Source organism: Argopecten irradians, chromosome 6 (assembly GCF_041381155.1).
Source record: "Argopecten irradians isolate NY chromosome 6, Ai_NY, whole genome shotgun sequence".
In the NCBI taxonomy this organism is placed as follows: Eukaryota; Metazoa; Mollusca; class Bivalvia; order Pectinida; family Pectinidae; genus Argopecten; species Argopecten irradians.
The window spans coordinates 41,641,515-41,662,393 of record NC_091139.1 but is presented as its reverse complement, the minus strand read 5'-3'; the positions used below and the strand labels follow the sequence as shown (position 1 = coordinate 41,662,393).

General features: G+C 35.8%; 1 protein-coding gene across 15 annotated transcripts in view; it reads left to right on the top strand.

Moving 5' to 3' along the window:
* LOC138325922 (polypyrimidine tract-binding protein 3-like) overlaps nucleotides 1–20,879 on the top strand; it is a 111,409-nt gene that overhangs the window by 74,003 nt on the left and 16,527 nt on the right. For 13 of the 15 annotated variants that reach the window (XM_069271942.1, XM_069271943.1, XM_069271948.1 and 10 more), the window contains 4 exons: nucleotides 6,470–6,568; nucleotides 19,381–19,524; nucleotides 20,090–20,239; nucleotides 20,546–20,683. In XM_069271942.1, the coding sequence (XP_069128043.1) occupies nucleotides 6,470–6,568; nucleotides 19,381–19,524; nucleotides 20,090–20,239; nucleotides 20,546–20,683 (531 nt within the window). Of the gene's footprint in view, nucleotides 1–4,497; nucleotides 4,528–6,108; nucleotides 6,219–6,469; nucleotides 6,569–19,380; nucleotides 19,525–20,089; nucleotides 20,240–20,545; nucleotides 20,684–20,879 lie in introns of those variants that run through there. The other 2 variants (XM_069271944.1, XM_069271947.1) reach the window with 2 other exon arrangements.

Below are 20,879 nucleotides of genomic sequence, written 5' to 3'. Positions count from 1 at the left end.
ATTTCAACGTGTTGACTCACTGATATTCGTAATAAGTGGACTATCAACAAAAACAGCCCATACTTTATATATGCTTGTGTGCGTTTCTGACACATCTAATGTATGTGATATGCATATCGTAGTATCTTGTCGTGAGAGTAAACCTGTATTCTCCCGAGTAAATAGGTTTTATATGTGCACATCCCAATATTTCATCACATGTTGAGAATGAAGTGAGATTCGGTGTAATACACCGCCAAATCCGCAATCTTTGTTGGTATACATACCGATAGCAGAAATACACAAAATTGTACAAAGATGTACAAGCTACTTGATAGATGTCTAGGTCAGGTCTTTATGACAGCTAGCAAATACATCGTAAGGCAGTCAGCTAAAATACCAAGACCATTAATTAGGTCGTCAAATTCTTTTTACTCTGCCAACAAGACTAGCATTCTTTATATTCCTGTATAACAACAAATATTCTGTGATAAATGTGAGGAAAATGACTAAAAACTTCCACGTCTCTTTAGCACCGCCAGAGTGTATTAACCCATAACCATTAGGTGTAAGTTTGTGTGTAGACTAGTCATTATAGTGGTTAAATATTCAGGTAGAACTGATGCATAATGGATATTCTGGGATGTATACAGTAAATTTCCTTATTTTTGGGGCAAAATTTTCAAAAATTTAACGTTTATAAAATGCTATTAGCAGAATCATATCTTAAAGTCATGGTGCAAAAAGCATTAACATGAGATATTAGCTAAAATATGTACCCTAACAGTAACTGGTTCTATTTGATTATCTTTTGACTTAGTAATATGTGGCCGGAGAATTGGGAATTAAGATAAAATGCTTTCTAATAAAGCTTGTGATTAAGGGATTAAAATCTTATATTTTATTTCTATTGAACAAATAACTCTCTACTACCCCACCTTACATTTTTGTTTGACTTAAGTTTTTAAAACAGTCTAGAATTATATTTGAATAATGCTTGTTTAATTCTGGTAATCAGAGTTGGGTAGTGTCGATCAGCAATGCTGGTATTTGTATGATATTATTACAAACCAACAACCACCTCAATCTTCTTCTTCCTTCAACAACATGTTTACTGTTATTCTGTAAAACAAAGCAACAATTGGTGTGAATAAACTGCTTTTGGATTAGAACAGTTATAAGAGGGAGCCTGTCAGCTTAGTGACAGCCACTTGTTGGAATTTATACTTCTAAACAGCTTAATGTGTAAGGCTTCAGAGGTTGTGAATGAAAAGGAAAAAAAAATTATTTGACATGTAAAGGTATCAGAAAGATAGTGATTGGATAAGATGCTTCTTCTCTACAATCGTTACCAGACTGTTAAACAAAAAAAAATTCAATAAAATACCCTATTTAAAGGGTAGTATTTAGCCGGTTCAGAGCCGTCATCCATGTTTAAATATATTCCATGACACAAGCAGGATATGAGGAAATTTAAATTAAATGTTAATTATACTAAGTAGATGTTTGTCATGTTTTTTAATTTCATAAAAATTTTTTAGAGGAGATAGCACAGCTTAAGAATATCTGACAAGAGAATTAGCTATAATAGGGATATACAAGCTTGGGCTAGAATCCAATGTTATAGGCTGTGATTTAAATGTCACTCCCAATATCCTGTAGCCACCGAAGTATGGCCATCATTTTAGGCATTTTGGACGGGAATAATTATGTAAATTACCAGTAGTGGATATTACTTGATTGTCCCAATTGAAGACCTGTTTATGTGTTGTAGCTGTAATTATTGTTTGATGCCAGGCAGTAAATGGTTTAGGTTGATATGTTCAATGTTTAAATACTACCACCCTAGGGCCGGGTGCATAATTGTGTGTTTGAATGCTGTAATGTACCAGAATTACCGAGCTTCTGCTCGTCTATTCTATACAGAGAAAGCCATCTCCCGACTCCATTGTAGCTTTTGAACTGTTTTTGATGTTCAATATGCATTAATGAGTGAACAACTGAAGCATGATCCTTATGGCATGACCTAATTAAAACGTGTAATCGAGCACATCAAATCCAATAAGCTCTTAGATGGTTCATCTTGTAAAATCTTTCAAATCCAATTCTGTTGAATTCTTTTTCTGTGGAAATATGAACTACGTGAGAAATATAACAGCTAGAATAATGCTAAATGAAAGCTCCCAAGATAAATACACACAGGATTAAATCATTTATTTATAAAAGAACTAGGGTTCCATTAACATTAGATTATTGTCTGCTCTAGTGTTTCCTGTACTTTCTTCGGAGCACCGAGATTTATCTGTACAATTACTCTGTAGAACGGTAATGTTATGTGGTCTATTCAATCTATGACAAGTTTTGTATATAAATTGTCTAGACAATGCACAACACAAATTGATATCCATCAATCATCAGAGCATTTCAAAATCTATCCCAGACCAGAGGCTATCGATTTGAAGTTCAAAGGTCATGTTTGTGGTATTCATTTGATATTATGTATATACAAATGTATATCTACTGTGAAAAATGAAAGTTTCTTTTGAAGACTTGAACTGGTAATGAAATTTATGTGAAAGAAAACCATGCCCGTTTTCAAACAGGGATACATTTTAAAAAAATCTGACACATAAGTGCTATTTATAAATTCTGACAATTCATGATACCCATGATTGCCATTAAGTGATAGTAATGAAAGATCAGTGTGCTGTTTTCAGTTCGCCTGTACTTGACTACACAGTGCATGGCTTACTTGACATCCAAATGCCTGTTCAGGTTTGCCATCAATAAGACATTCAGAAATAAGACAACCATTTATACAAGAGGAAGCGGGAGAAATGCACTTATTTGTGCACAGTGCACACTGCAACTACATGCAAATAAGGCAGCACATTGGCCTGCCATATGTTTTTTTTATTTACACATTTGTGCCATTGCTGTTGTTATGGTAGCTAGAGGATGAAATTGATCTTCTCATATTTTGCTAATTTCTATAGCGGTACGTTTTCCCTGCGTTCCATGAATTTTATATGTTTATTCCTGTTACTGGTCTAAACCATCCCATCAATATGCATATATTTTCTCATTTCTATATTGCAGTCATTTATGAATTTTTAAATGTATCCTTTTCATGATTGCCATGCTGCTATCAAACAGTCGATAGATAATGTTTTAACTGTAGAGTGGTGACATCAGTACATCTAAATAGGAGCTTGGCAAAACTGATGGAAATAGTCAATTATTCATATATAATGCAGCCCTCGGCCACTGTCAACATCATCTGTCCTGGTCCAGGGCTGCTGTATCAGTCGCACAGCTTCACCATTAATCCAGTTATCCTAGGGAGTGGGGGGGGGGGGGGGATCCCTCCTTGTGGGTATGTGAAGACAAGTCTGTATAGTATATTTACTCCAGGGACACGGCTAACAGTTTTAAAATAGATCAAGCACCATTAATTTGTTTAAAAAGCCATTAAGTTTTGTGGTACATGCACCGGTAACAGTTGCCAGCCCTTTATAGCGTATCAATCCACTGCACAAGTGAAAATCCCTACTTTGTAATTAAATATATGGCTCTACTTAGCAGTGTATATTTAATTGAATAAACTACGTTGTATAGACTTTAAGAGTACACATTTGATCCAATCATTCTGCTTGGTTTGTGTTTCATCCTGCAGTGTCAAGCCCATACTTTTTTATCAATATTCAGAGATTGTCTTGGGTCTGTAAGACTGTTTTTGGCAATATTCAGATAGTGTCTTGTTCTGTAGGAATTTTTTGGTAGTTATGTAGATTGGTCTAGCCAGTATGTAAATCAGTAGTGGTACTGACACATGTAAGCAGAATTCACAGAGCATAATGTTGTCAACAGATTAAAAAAAAAATGAAAAAGAAAAAAAAAACTCAAGGTGTAGAAGGTCAGTGTACATATGGGTGTGGAAGGTATCACTGTCTCGTTACAGGGAAACAAACAATTACCTTGACTGTTTGGTTCAACAACTAATGGTAGCAGCTAGCCTGTGGTAACCATTTTCTGTCTTGCTTTAAAAGCTTAATTGTACCAAGAACAAGCACGTTGTCGTGTAACAATGGGCGCCTGACCTGCAGCACTCGATCTATCAAGTGTAATTATGGTAAACTGCCTGACCATCAGTTCTAATATTAAGTTATTTCCAGTCACTGCTGTTGGTCAAATCTCTGAGGTATGATTGGCCACTGGTTTGCCTGGCCCTAGATTGAACAACTACCTCTGGTTCTGCTTAAAACCAGGCTTACAGTGACTTGCAGTTCTAATTATACCCAGGAATAAATGCACCCATGTGTAATTCTCCTTCAGAAGTTGTTGCTCATTTCTTGTAAAATGATTTACCAGTCATAACATTTAACAGGGGAAATTTTGGGAGGAAACTTTTGGTTGACTTGACTTGATGTACAGAGTTTGTGGAAATCACATGAACAGATGTACAGCTCTTAAGTGTAGTGAAGAAGTGATGATAAACCAGCTACAGATTCAAAAGTCTTGGAGCACTGAGAGATGTGCTCTGATAAGGTTAGCAACAGTGGCAAATCTCTATAACACAGTCCAGGACACCATTGGTCAGATATTATATTCTGGTGTGGAATCTTGATAATACATTAACTACCTCATCAGTTTAGGGAGGGGGGGGGGGCAAACATTGCTTACAGTCTATCTAATGCATACATGAACAGTCCTTGGAATTTTTTCCCTATTTTCCAGTGGCAAAGAATTTGCAAAGTCTTTGACCCTTGAAACATCAGGAACCCCATATTTTGTTGTCCCTGACCCTTGAAACATAAGAAATTGTTAATATACTAGTCTTTGATCCACGAAAACATCTAGAATTATATTTGATATAGCTAGAGTTATAAATGATATTTAATACATTTTGACAAATGGTGATGGGATTCTTTGTAAATGGATATGTCTCTGTCTGGTTGTTTATGTCAAACTAAGAACTCACAGCAGTAAACCAAGCTATTCCAGAGCACGAAAATATCTATAATATAGTCAGCCAAACAGTATTGTAGACAGGGGAACATTTGTAGCATTTACGATCATGGTGAAATTCTCTTCAAAATTGACTACATCTAGTATAAATTTGTCGAGCATTATGAGGTTTTCAGTTTTGATACGTGTTTGATCCAAACTGGTGTAAGTTGTTATGAGTCAACTATATGAGCTCAATGAATGTTGTGGATTGAACTAGAAATTACCGAAAATTTGCACAGCTGGATAAGCATGAAAGGTTTAAAACGAAATAAACTGAGCGTTTCTGTCATCAAATCATGAACTGTGACCAACTATCATACTGATGTCATTTTAGTGCAAGTTCAATTAGTATTTTTTCTTTCTTTTTTTTTTTTTTTTTTTAAATGTGAATATGTGAGGTTTCTGGTGGATATATGATTGGGCAGAAACAGAAAAAATAAAGAAGTGTGTCTGAAGCTGTAGGCCAGTTGTTGGTATAAATCTGTAAGTTATTACACAGAATCTGAGGGAGGACAGGTGTGGTATACACATCTCCCAATACTACAAGGTCATCGGCTGGTTCCTAAGCAGCCAAAGTGATGAAGACTGAATTGGATAAATTTCTATCTAATCGGTTTCTACAAAGATTTGCTGTGTCCCGGCCTCTGCTGGGTTACACAATTCCTCGTGCTTTCTCTTGTTTGGTCGGTTTTCTGCATTTCCTCACTACCATAAACATTTTGTTCTGTATTGATTGCGATGAAACTGAATGAATTATTTCCCAACATGCAAACATCATAAAGCCTGACTTGTCAGTCGGCACAGCTAGGGTGAGAAATAAAAACCTACATTTGCATTCCATAGTTTGTATTTCCTCTGATCCTCATTTGAATTGGCATCAGTTACTTATTACCATGCTATAAAGCAGGAATTGCCATTAGTGTATCGACTGATTGGCGAATCAGGGAAGGTGTAATAATGAACGGTCTTGTCTGGTCATGTCCAATAAAGGTACACCGTGTATGTGTTAATGTATACATCAGTACCTCACATAAAAACACCAGACAACGACATTAAGTTTGCCCACCGCACCACGCTTCATGATCATTGGCACAGCGTTCACACACGTTACCTTGTTAGGTGTGCCTCATCAAATAGTTCACAATGCATTGATGTTTATTCCTGGAAACTTAAACGACTGGTGATTTATTAGAAGTTCATCTCTGCGGAAAGATAAACAATTTTAGATGGTATAATGTAATCAAGTCAAGTTTTTTCCCCACTTCACACTGAAACATGATCTTTATTAGAGTTTTTATTACATGATATTCTAGTTAGTACAGTATGAAAAATGCTAAAGAAACAAATTCTGTAACTTATCTACAGTAAAACCAATTTGTTAATGCAAAACATAAAATATTATATTCTTACAAATTGTTGCTTTTTTAAGATGTGTTTTTGTTATTGTACAAATTATTGATTTATTGATTTGTCGTTACAGAGACCCTCCGAAGACCTGATGTCCAGTTCGCCCATGATTACCAATGGGACTGGTCTGAGTCCACAGCAGGTCCCAACCACAGACAATGACGCAAAAAAGGTAGGCCTTTATTTATACAGTTCAAAGTGGTCAGACTGGCCAGCCAAAGTAGCTGAGAAGAATTTCTTAACCTGAATTATATTACTATAGGTTATCTCCCCCTAGAATCACATGTCATGGTGCCAAAAACTTCAGCCAAAATTTTGGGACAATTTTAATATTCTATCAGAGGCTGTATGGTAGCGTATCTAGGTGATCAGTAGCCTTTCTGTGGAAGATAAAAAGCAAGAGAAAAAAGATGACTTGATTATTCAGGATACAACCAGTTGCAAAATTTCAAGGGAGACAATCTTATAAAAAATCCTAGTCTATGACAAATCTAGGAGGGGTCTGTGTTGATAACAATCTTCGGTCGGTGATACCACACAGGAATGCTTTTTTATACAGTACTTTACTTTCTATGAATCTCAATCAGTTGCCTTATCCTAAAAGTTCCAGCAAATAATGCCTACGAGTCTGACTGAGACAGTTTTTAAGAAATAAACAGTTGCTTGTGCACAAATGAGGAGAGTGGGAAGTACATGTATTTGTAGAGTGACTGATAGAGACTGCTCGCCACAGATAAGCACCACATTGTATATTAGGTCCTTGTGTTTTTTGCCTGTTTTTGTTATTGATTAGAAATCTAGTTATTTGCCTGAGGGATTTTCTTGGTTAATGTAGACATGTTTATGTGAAGGGGGAGATCGGTATCTAGTTCATGGGCAGTATACTGGACTGGTCAGTTCTACTGGACAAGGTGACCCCTATGTGAGTGTAGTGACCTGTGTACATTTCTGTGGTCATTTTTGACTATGGGGTATAGAACTGTATACATATTGATCAAGTAGATAGAATAGATAAACTGACTATTTTCCAAGGTTATAGAGAAATGAAGGTATATGTCCCTATCTCTAACCACTGGTAATAGCTGATGGTCTTCTGTTTGTTATTGATGTTAATGAACATTGGCGAATCTGATGGTAAACATAGTATGGTAAACCTAGTAACCGAATAAACCAAGTAACAGAATATGATGGTAAACCAAGTAACCGAATATTATGGTAAACCAAGTAACCGAATATTATGGTAAACCTAGTAACCGAATAAACCAAGTAACAGAATATGATGGTAAACCAAGTAACCGAATATTATGGTAAACCTTGTAACCGAATATTATGGTAAACCTAGTAACCGAATATTATGGTAAACCTAGTAACCGAATATTATGGTAAACCTAGTAACCGAATATTGTGGTAAACCTAGTAACCGAATATTATGGTAAACCTAGTAACCGAATATTGTGGTAAACCTAGTAACCGAATATTGTGGTCTCAATTTGCTAATGAACATGAGTCTCAGTTTCTTTATTTGTTGATAGCATAAAGAGCCTCTGCTAACAGAAATGCAGCTCTATTCTGGTATTTGATTTATTTAGTAGATCCCTTCAGCTGATTTGCTAAAAAATTGTTATAGATCTTTTTTCGTTAATCTAGTAAGTCATATGTGGTAAAAGTATTAAAAAATATTTTTAAAAAAACTGTTCATTGTTTCAAGTCCTCAAATTTAAAAATATATATTAAATTAATTATTGAATGACAGGGATCCAGAATCTCCATGGTAATATGTCTTCTCAACAGCTGTCTGTCAGAACCATATGTGTTACAACTGTCAATAGAGGTGTCTAAAAGTGTAGTATCTGTTTATACAAAGTGTGCATACATACATGCACATGCATCTGTATGTGTACACTTGTATAGGAGATGTACTATTTACCGGGTCAGACTAGTACTCCTAGACCGGGCCTTGATGGGCTGCCAACATCTTTAGCAGCCGAAACCAGTTAAAGTTATGTTCCTTCCTTCTCAATACTAGGAATAAAATCTTAATAAAAGCATGACTTTAATCAGCGGCCTGTAGATGATGAGAGAGGAGGGTGAAGCCCTTGTTCAGAGCTAACTGTATTGGATTGACCTGTACGTTCCTAATGAATCGTGCCAGTCTTCACCAGGACAGGCAAGCATTGTTAGCGTTAACTATAAGTGTAAGGAAAGAATTTGGAATCTACGGTTTATAGGCAGACAAAGTTGTTTTTTTTTCTTTTTTTTCTTTTTTAATTTAAAAGATTATCTTTCCTCCCCCAATGATGAGACCAATTTTAGATAGTCAAACCTCATTAACGCAACGTCGGCTCAACCCGGATATTCCAATACATAGTTTTGGTAGACATCAACAAACACTGGCTCGTGATACCAGCTCAAGTAATAAAAAGGGACATACTTCATCATCCTTTGGCTACAAGGAAATAATTTGTGATAATTCTGATTGAATTACAGATTTTGAAGACCTCAATACTTCATAGCTTTTTTTAACAGAGGTAATCATGATTATAAGTATTTATATGTAAAGATTATGTGTTTTAGGGTGTAAGGGGGAGGGGGGACACATATTTCATTTGGTTTAATTTCAACACTGTAAAACTTTTTCAACTGTCACCTCTAGAGGCAAGACCAGGCTTAAATGTGGTTTCTGTGTAGACATGGTGAAGGAGATAAAAGGTGCTGAGAGCGTGACCTTGTGAGGTCAAGAGCGTGATAAATAATGGACTCCATATGTAGGACTATATGGCTTTCATTCATAATGCTGAGATAGTCTGGGCAGTTTGTTAATGTCACACACACTGCTTCTGACGGCCAGACATAAAGTCATATATCCGTTAAATTATTTTATTAAGTTTAAATGTTTTAGATATTCACATGGTATTTTCTTCTTTATTGGAAGAACAGAAATACCATGCATATCTATTAAGATAATAAATGCTTCATTTTTAAGTCCATTTAGTTTTTAAATCACATTAAATACAAACTTAAAGATGAAAAAGAATGTCTCGACAGATGTGTTCTTTGGGTTGCTGGTGTTATCACAAATACAATAGTGTTGATATCGCAGTAAATCTCCTATCAGGTTGCGTTATTGAAATTCCGTTAATCTAAAGCAGTTGTCATGACCAGTTTAAAAGAAATCAATGTCAGAAAATGAACATTACATGAACAAAGCTACATAGCTCATCTGTGATGTTGGTCATTTTTAGTGGCAGCCCGATAAAGTTATCAGCATGCCTCAAACATCTTAAAATGTTCTGACATTTTGTGACCTTATGCCGTGGTTGTACTAAAATCTCTCTGTAACACTGTGCATATTAAAAAAAAAACAGCAGGAAAATCCATCAAAATCTGAAGCTTATTTCACAATATCAGACGGCAGTTCATGTTTGCACTTGAATATTGCCCTGTATTGTACAAACATTCTGATTCATATCGTTCTATATCCATAACTCTCTAATCAAAAGACACATACAAACGGCTGTACATTACTGAATATATCCGAGATTTGTATGAAGTTTTATTATATTCATGTTAAAGATGTTTTTCAGAAAACCAAACAAGAAAACCTGAAAAGAAAAAAAAAACTTTTTGTCCAAAGTAACTAAACAGAATGTGTTTGATATGAAAAGAACTTGATAGAATAATCTTTCCTTAAAAGAATCATTTATTAAAGCATTTCCTGAACTCTACAGGGAGTAGACCCAGGGCACCTGTTACAATTAAATACATCGTTTTAAGTAGGCTAGCGTAGATATTTAGCTTCAGAAATCAAGATTTGGTTGTTGGAGTTTTGGCCTGCCCAGCTTGTATAAACATTACCAGAGGAGAAAAACAGCCTCCATCTTTGTAAGCCATCATGTGATTTTATAGATCGCTATCTTCTCTTGTGCACGAGTAAAGAACAATTTCTTTTGAGAATTCCGCAAAAATTTATTTAAAAGAAAACTTGAACATTTACAAATAAGTTCAAAAGCAAACTTTATTAGGAAAAAATAGTTGGCTGGGAATGTCAGTAATCAGTTTTCATTATCGAAGCAGGAGAGAATGAAAAATATATTTATAAGGTGTCAGCGATAATATATTGAATTGAATTTTATTTCCATTTATTTATTGTGAAAATTCTCACACGTTATTGTGTAAATAGCTGTGTCACATATGCCAGTCCCTGTGATGTTATCTGTTATTGTTTTATATGTGATTAATGCAGTAGGATCCATGTATGTGTGCATGTGGAAGTTATTTTCCGAGTTCCTCTGCCAACTCAAATATCCTGTGATCAAAGCTTGGGGCATTTATAACCATAAAGGCCTGTAGTAATCAGGGCAATTGAGGAGTTGGTGTGTTAACAGTTTTACGATAGCCATTACGGTATGATGGGCTGGCAACTACAAGGATAAGCCGATAAGATAGCATGCCATAAGCTTTTACACTAATATTTATGTTCCAAATAAATTACATATATAAATTATATATATAGCTATAAATTACACGGAATATTTTCTTTGAAATTGGAATTATCTCTGTGGTCTTAAGAATTTTTTGGGGTACTCAGTAGTGGCCAGCTAGGTGTTGACACAGATACCAAACCTGATGGGATGTGGATTTTTACCCTCGGTGGGTTACAGGATCTGACCCTCGGTGAGCATATCTATATGGTACAGGTGGGAACTAATTTGTTTATTTCTCTGCTACTTCAGGGCTAGCTATATATCTGACCCACACCTTGATCTCATTTAGCTTCACAAGGTATGGAGATAGTTTCTCCGGACAGGAAGTGTTAATAATAATAACATGATAAGCTTGAGCTACTGGATGTTTGTCCACACCACATGCATGAAACTGTGCTATTCCATACAGAGTAAAATTCCACGAAATTAGAAATACTTCACCCTGCTCTTAACTTGGAATACTAATTTAAAGAAAAAAATCTTCAAAATTAAGCGAGGCATCATCATGATGATTAGGACTTTGGGTACTCTATATGCTAAATGAAATTTATCTATTTCTTTACATTGTTAATTTTGTGATACAAATTAAACTAATTTCTTAAAAATTTGAGGAGTCATGATAAATAAAGGTAATGGATTAAGTATATTTCACCATACTGTTGAATTTGTCACACTAAAGAAAATTCCAATAGGAGAGTCATGATTGATAGAGGGGGTAATGGCCTGTATTTTTTCGGTGCATACTCATCAGTTATAAAGTGTTTTGGACGAGACCTGGAGGAAATTCTTTTGATTTTCCTACAGCCTAACATACTATATAATATTCTGTAACTGCTGCTCCAGTCAGAACTGCGATGCCAAGTGTTTGTTGTGGCATACTGCTGTCTAAGTTATACCGTTGTACTTGTACCATGCTGCCAACAATTACATCTACAAAGTTTGGAGAGAAACGTACCGACTTCACCAGCACCCAGTTTGATTTCTACTCGGAAAAAACCTCAGGTTATTCGTTTGTGCAATGATCATCTTATATATCAGAAGTAATTTATTTGTTTTATCCGACGCAATTTCTGTAAGTGAGATCATGTTCTATTTAGATCAAGTTCTGTAAGGTAAATCGTGTTGTAAGGTATATTGACCTATAGCAGTTGAAGGTGTTGGTTTATGTTATATTGTGTGGGAGAGACAGATATGGATGGATGAACACTCTCAGTGTTATGATGTAATACATGTCGTAGTGTCTATATATAGAAGTGATTTGTTATAAATTACTGGTATTTTATCTGATATTTCACAACCACTAGAGTCTAATGTATTTTGAATATGTTCCTAGGATATTCAGTCTTGTGAGCTAAACAAGATGACCTTAATCAAGCGATACTTTTCAGTGAAATATACTGGTTTGGCCATGTAACTTTTGGAATCTTTGCTACCCCATTCCCATATAGATTTAGAACGTTAGAAGTGTTTGTCGTTACTGGTGCCATATATATATATATATAGGGTAATGGTCCTCTGGTTTGAATTGCTGGCTTTGTAGTTGTGATTGGCAGAGCTGGGAACGACACACGTGATTGGCAGAGCTGGGAACAACGACGTGTGTCTCGTCACATCACTGGTAACATGTACACAATACCATCAATAATTATCACAACCTGCTTACTCATCACCCACAAACTATACTTATTTATCGCCCGCCTGTTGACAATAAATGGTTTTTCTGATGAAGGGAATCAGATTACCTATAGGTCTACATAGGATATATACAGAAGGGCTACAATAGAATAACAGCACGGGAAGTTTAAAAGCCTCTCCTGAATTATAGATGTTTTCTATGTAAGACAAAATAGAAATTTTTATGCAGAGAACATTAAAGTACAAGTATTTTTATTGCATTGATCCTTTATGACATTTCAAAGATAAAAGAAATACTTAATGAAAATACTTATATTTGAATTGATCAATAAAACAATACCACCGGTATCTTATTCCGTAATTGATTAATCCAACCGCACGAACATCATTAGGTTTGACATATTATAACTCCCGACTTGACGTAATATAACTCCCGAGTAGCCAGCTGTAGAATAAGGGAAACATGTCCAAACTTTACTGCATTTTCCAGTATTCATGTGTGTGCATTGCTTTAAAAAAAATATCTTTTTCGTAAAATCTTGGTGAGTCACTTAGGCAAATAAGGCTTTGCATTTGTGGAACGGTAACATTGGAACTTGCTGGTTCTGTAAAGGTTCACAATATGAATTATAGCCAATGATCTTGGGAATTAAGGAATACGGGTTTTAGTTTTATTACGTGCAGGTATTGGTAATAATTTTCCAAAACAGGTATAATAAATTAATTGAAGGTAACCAGGTTAAGGAAATGAACGCTGATCTCCATGACCCTTTACTGACCGTGACTTTTGGTTTAAACATGTTTTATAATGTTGAATTGATTGAAGCGTGACTATTAAATTTGATTGATTTTTTTCCCTATATGAGTAATGATGGTGGGTACGGAGATTGAAGCGATAGATAGGTACATATGGTTGAGATCACAGCGTGCAAGATCACACGCTGTGTTCATCCAACCTTAAACAAAAAATTGTGGGCTCTGCCATATTTCAAACTGATTGGACCATTATTTTCATATGATAGCAATTATTGATTTTAAGGACCAAGTTGACATGTACAACTGCCGCAGGCTGTCCCCTGTGTTACCTGGCGTGGGCTCTGTCTGCATCTTAATTTGCATCCATAACGAGCCTGATATGGCCGAGTATCGGGCCTGGATCTAGATGTCCCTGGGGAGTAGTCGTAATTTATCACAATAACACCAATAGGTCAGTCTACCGCTCTTCTATACCTTAATCTCATTGGACGGCTGGGGATATGTTGTCATGGCAACACTGGCGATACACTTTATCAAAAATTTGGTCACGATTGCTATTGGTTTTAGTGGACATCTTAGTCGGCCTGCATTGCACATAATTTTGTGATAAGGGGAATGATGTAAACTAGAAACATTTCAGCTACAGTACGAAACAACTGAGAATGCATAATTTCACATGAAAGCACAAGGTCTAGCAAATGTGGCAAGTTTGCTATATTGAACATGTGCATGATAGAGAAAAAAAATCCAAGATTTTGTTGTATGTATACAATTTGTCAAGACACGCCAGAACTGATCCGCAAATATTTCTAAAAGGAAAATGGGAAATGAAATATCAAATCTTCTCAATCTCTCCTCTGGGCTTTTCTGTTCTGATTGTATTTTTATTGTACCCGTCAAATACCAGACAGAATTGTTACAGCTTTGTATTAAAAAATGGTTGCCCATTGCTTTAAGGTTTAATTTTAGAATATTAGGCAAACAAATGGAAACACAGTTGTCCTTTGTTGTCATGGTAACAGACGGATGAAACAATATCACTAGAAAATGGAAACACGAATAAATTCTGGATGCACTTTATATAATGTATTGATTTAGCTGCCTTGCAATTTGACAAATGAAAATTGTCCTTAATCCATAGGAAATTAAGATTTGATAAAAGTGACTTATTTGACAGTTTATAAATGACAGTAGACTGTGAGGAATCTCCATATTTAGTATGAATGTCAGTTACCTGGTGAGTAATCTCACGTCTTGTTTCCATATCTATATCTCTGATTCTTGATGTCAGGATCTCAGGGGTTTGATATTTCTGATAAAAGCATTAAAGTGATAGTGAACACATTGGAGTCTCCTCGTTTTGTCCATTGGCTACCTTGGTGTGCAGATTGAGTCATCATCGGATGGTAACATCTTCAGATCAGACATAAATTGGAGTGAAACGCTAATAAACTTAGTTCTGAGTGAGGAGATTTCATGGTCTGTCATTAATATTTATCAACCAATATCCATGTAGAAGTAACTCGATCCAGGCTCTGTTTCTGTGTTGGATAAAAGCGACCAATCAAACCATCCTTAAGCACCATTAACTAAGATTCGGCGAAGATTTTTTTTACACATTTTTGATGTAGAATTTGTGGTTTCAAAAATTTTAACAAACCTTGGATGAATTAAACTACTCTTTCTTTGAAAAATGTGAGAAAAATGATAGCAAACCAATTGAACTTGTCATTTTTGAGGTGCATAAGGATATCACATGTCCATTAGGTTGAGTGTCTGAACAATAGGCCTATAAGATTATTGGGAATTTATATTGAAAGTTAGAGATGTGAGAGATATTTCTTGAAATCAGAAATAATTGTGGCTAAATGAAGGTGTCTGGAGCCACATCAAGATAATTTTAATTACTTTAATGAGTTAAAAGTGTATATTACTTCTGGTACAACAAGTCATGTTTTATCATGTAGTGAACTTGTCCTGCTCCTTATGATATCATTCTTGAAATAGTGCAGACATATTTCAAAGATCCGCAGGTGATTTACACCTGGTTACACATTGATATGTGTAGTGGTAATTTAGAAGCAGGAGTTGTCTCTAATATTCAGTTGGGTGGTACACGATCTATTTGTTACTAAGACAGTTCTCAAGATAGCATCTAGAACGAGGTATTATGTAAATTTGTCCCTTTCCTTTTGAAAACAAGATTGATAAAAAGTGCTGTCCCAACAAATAAATGATATTGACAATAGTGTTGTTTGTGGAGGAGCCCCTTAGGTTAGTTAGAAGTCTCCAGGTTTAAATCACTGTGGGAGAACTTACATTCATCCAAATCTGCTGGGATTATAGCTTTACTGTTATGAATGAAATCCAATCGGATGTGTTAATCTTTCAATCCCTCGGTAAGGTAACAGAAACAACAAGTCGCATGAAGGAACAGGATTTCAAACTAACATAAAACTTCTATTTTAAATGATTAATCAGCTAAATTAGTTGATTATACTGCCTACCCTTTGGCCAATGTAAATTGAAATTTTTACTCTCTGCATATTTCCATGCACCTATATGTTTTATGGTGTAATAGTGCTGATTGTGTGTTGTGATTAGACAACTTTAAATTGTTATTTTTAGAGACGTAATATCAGATTAGTTTCGACGCTAGCCTAAAGCTGGATAAAGATTTTCATGGATTGATCACTTAACGTGTACACAGATATCCTACTAAATATTGGCAGTTCAATTCAATAGAATCATTGGCCTGTTTTTTCTAAGATAATGGAAAAGATGCCTATGGGAGAGGGTAATTTGTGTGTGGAGTTGAATCAGTGAGCAGAAGCTGATGGTCCTTTTAAGCTATTAGAAGAATAGCAATAGACTTGTCTCATTTTTACTCTGTCTTTTTACAAGAATTTCACTTATGACGTGCTTTAAGATAGCAATACACTTTCCCAGAAACCGAGGGTAATCCTTAAGGGAGGTGACGGAAAAACATGGCCCATTAGATGTAGGAGAATTTTTGGAGAGAAATGTCATATTCTGTATAGATCTAGCACTATATGGTTACTATGTAATTAATTCTAGAGACTTTTCCTCCCAGGACCTGACTGCCTTCCAGACTTCGGTAGATCTAGGAAAATATAACTATGTTGGACATGTTACTGTGTAATTATATAATTCTTGAGATTTGTCCTATCACTATCTGGCCATCGCCCAGAAGAATTTCTGGTCCTGGACTAGAAATGTGACATTAGGTTTGATACTAGGTTGGTCATTTTACCACATAATTAATTCTGGACCTTTGGTCTCCCCGTAACTGGCCACTAACTAGACAAGATCTAAAAGAATTTCTGGAGAGAAACGTCACATACTCTACAGGTCTGCTACTGTAGTGGACATGTTACCATGTAATTGAATCTGGAGACCTTTCCTCCGAGTAAGTGACCATGGTCCAGTAGCTGACCATCGTCCAGTTATATGGCACTGTTCCCAGGATACACCTGGTGTAGGAATCCCTGACTGAATTAGAGATCCCAGACGGAGGAGATCTTTGGGGATCACTTTGTATGAATGATGACGGTCGGGAGACTGGGATATGTATACACACTTTGTATAACCACAGTGATCTGATGTTTATTGATCGGACGAGTCCCAGTAGCACATTCGTCCACACTTTGTCCGTGACTTGGTTCGTGTGACGTGGTCCGTCCCTCAACTAAGACACTAGTACCAACAGATATACAAGGCTGACCATTCAACATATAACAGTCATGGCACAAGATAATTAATGTCAGACATGCGGTAACAGTTAATTATACTCCAAAATAACTATTTATAAAAAAAATGGTGAATATCATAGACTCTGTGATTAGATGTAATTTCTGGCTTAGTCTCGTGTTTGTAAGCTATAGCTGCAGATTTGTTTTGCATGATTTGTTTCTCAAATCTAACTCTGTGGACAAGAGTTGGCAGGCAATTCACATTAACTCACGTAGAAGGAGGTTTTTGTGAGTAATTTCATCAAATCTAAGCAAAATGTTAAAGCAATCTTTATGTTAATGTTAGCTAGATTGCTGAATGCTGGATATGTTAATTTTCTTCTATTCATATCTGAAGTCTTTTGCCTATTAATTGACTAAGGGTGAATTGCTATGCCTCAAAGCACAGGATTTAAATTTAAAAAAAAAAAAAAAAAGCCACTACGCATTTAAAATGAAAATATTGAGTATGTATGATGATGTGTGAGGTGTATAAATCCCTTGTCGTGTATGTAAGACCGGACTATCATCCATAGAGACGGACATGCCAACATATGTCTCCCTATAGAAATTCTCACATCCATAGAGACGGACATGCCAACATATGTCTCCCTATAGAAATTCTCACAATCACATGCATGACAACAGCCCAAAGCACAATTAACTGCTGCAACATGTTGTCCTGTAAAATACGATGGTAACAACTTGTACGGATTAGATGACTTAGTCATGTTTGTACCTAGAAGTCAATAGAACAGAAACAATCGTAAGAGATACTGATGGATTATCAGTCCTGACTTGTATGCTCCATAGAAATGTATGTAACAGATTGGTAACAAATGATTTGTATCTAGGGTCCTCCCTCGGCTGTTTCTAGAAATATTGTCTTTTATTACAAAATGTTGCCAATGTGTCACATCTTGTCTGTCATTTTTGGTTAATAGAGTATCACCTCCAGTCAAAAACACAATTTTGCTTGACTTTATTGTGCACATAGTCACGGAAATTTCATCCATAACAGATAAATCATACATACTCTTATATCCATGTACTGAAATTTAAATTCATTAAAATCGTTTAAAGTGAATATCACAAAATTTCACCCGCAAAATAAGCAGCTCTTTGGTAAAAGAAAATCTGATAAAGCATTTCTCGACTAGTGAGGCACTTGTTTGCTGGGCTTGGCAGCAGGGGCTGAACTCGAGCGGACACTGAAGGATGAAGGCATTAGATTGGGTTTAATTGAATTTTAAAAATGGCTTTATTAGATTGACAGGATCTGGCTTCTATTGCACTCAATTGTTTTTGAAGATGTTTTCTGGGAAGAGACAGCCATCCTAGTGTGTGTTCTTTCAAACCTGTCTCCAGTTAATTGCATACCAAACAAAACAAAAAAACTGGATAGGGAGACTAAAGCACATGTTTCATCGGGCCAATTATCCAAATTAGTAATGATAATAAAATAACACTTATAATAGGTCATATTTTTCCACGAAATTTTCACTGATAGTGACATTTCTGAATAAAGCTCGCTAGTGATGATATTTCTGTAAAAAACTTGAGCTCACTATGAATGATCTTAAATATCGGTCAGTGACTGACTTAATTACAGAGTCAGTGTAGAAAAACCTTAAAATGATAAAAGTTTGAGTTGAAAGTGATGTTCTGAACACTAAATACACTTTAGTAGAGATGGAAAGAGACATGGAAATTCAATTTGATAATGTAAGGTTGATTGGCACTGGCCCGGCTGAAGTGGCTAACTAGAGATAGGACTAGCCTGTCCCCGCACAGCTTCTCTGTGTCGTACAGTCAACGATGACCTTGTCTGAGGTGTGTGTCTGGGGAATCTCATGGCTTTACGCTTACCTGATTGCCTCAAATACATTCCAATTTATTAGCCTAAGGGATATCATTGTCATTTCGATTACTTGGACATTTTGGTCCAGAGGTCAAATTGGATGTTGTATCAGCAGGTCTTAAGTTGTCCTTTTTCCACAGCATGTTTATCTAGATTGTCTACAGATCGGGGAGAGCTACAAGATTTAAAGTCCTGTCTGCATCCTTCTTACTAGCTACCTTACTGGACCCACAATTGTCTGCATAATAACATTATTTATAGAAACAAGTTAAAAGCTCACATTCCCTGGGTTCTAAGGGAAAAATAAAATTATATTGAAAATAATACTTTAATGAGAATGAATAAATTTATTATAACTGCATGGATTTAGAATTAATAAATCTGTATTATAATCATGTCCATGGTAATTCTAAATTACTATCTAGTATTGCTTTAATCTGGTGGTTAACATATTTGATCAATTGTTCTGTATTTTGTAAAATTTCTATAATTACAGGTCAAACTGGAGCAACCCTCACAGGAGATCTCTCGAGTGATTCATGTCCGAGGCATTCCAGAAAATGCAACAGAGGCTGAAATCGTCCAGCTCGGTATTCCCTTCGGCAAAGTTACAAATGTGCTCCGAGTCAAAAAGAGTCAGGTAGGATTATCTCAATGTCCTATAATTCTGTCAGATCCTTGCCGATATTGGGGTTGCGGCCTGCACATTTCAGTGAAAAATTGTCAATTACTGGTCTAGATTAGGTCTTTGTTACTTTTTGTCTGCATTCAGAGTGGGTGGGGAAATCGATAGCTGTCATCAAGTGATTTTCTCAGATTACCATCTGGACCCTGACGAGGTTATAAAATGGAAATTGTTCAAGATAAACAGACTACCGTTATTGATAACAGTTTAATTGCTATCAAAGTGGCATAAATACATTTTATATCATTTTATTTATTGGCATATTTACAGCTAATGTTGCACGACCCATACCCTGAGAGTTGTGTGAGACTGTTGGCTGCGTTTATAATGTGGTTTTACTGCTGTAACTCCACTGATGTACAAACCCAGCAGAGCAGTACTATTTTATTCCTGCACAAACCTGCGATAAACCACTATGATTAGTATTTATAAAGATACCGTCTCATCTATTGCTCTATTAAACGCAATAAATTGCTGGTTTGTACTAGAAATCTACTTGTATTTGGTGTTTTACTGGCAGGCTTTCCTAGAGATGGAGACAGAAGATAGTGCTTGTGGAATGATAAAGTATCACTCCACCTCAAACACGGCATTAATCCGGGGCAAACATGTCTTTATACAATTCTCAAAACACAAACAGTTGGTCGTGGACCAGATCAACTCTCCACAGGTAAATCATCCAAACGTTTATACCTATCAGATGGCCCATGTATCTTCATACCTGTTCATAAGATTACCATAAATATCACACCAAAGGGAGAGAATTGAATTCTTTCAAAGATAATATAATATGACAAGGGTTCAGCTCAAATATTTTCCTCTTGCTCTGATAATGAGAAAGTTTCTATAACCAATATGATATCCCAAGGACAAAAGGTCCTGATGATTGTTCTATTGCCTGTCAATGCATTCTGTATTTAATGACAAAAGAAATTTAAAGCAATATATATTATATATTGGTCTTTATTGTTCTCAGAATGCAAGTGCTAAAGCAGCGATTTTGGCAGCAAGTGAAATGTCCAATGATATCCCACAGTCCGACAACACACGATCCATCCTTCGGGTGATTGTAGAAAAACTGTTGTATCCAGTAGATGTCACAACATTACATCAGGTATACCTAGTACAGGGATGTTACAATATCATATAAGGATATTACATCATTTTGGTTTTTGATAAAAATATTGTATTCTAAGTGGAAGCTTAGTAGACAAGATTAATTGTTGCTAGGTCTTGTTATATAGTGTTTACAAAGATCCAATCTATGATCCTACTATTGTCCTCATTACCAGGTGTGTCATTGAATCGTG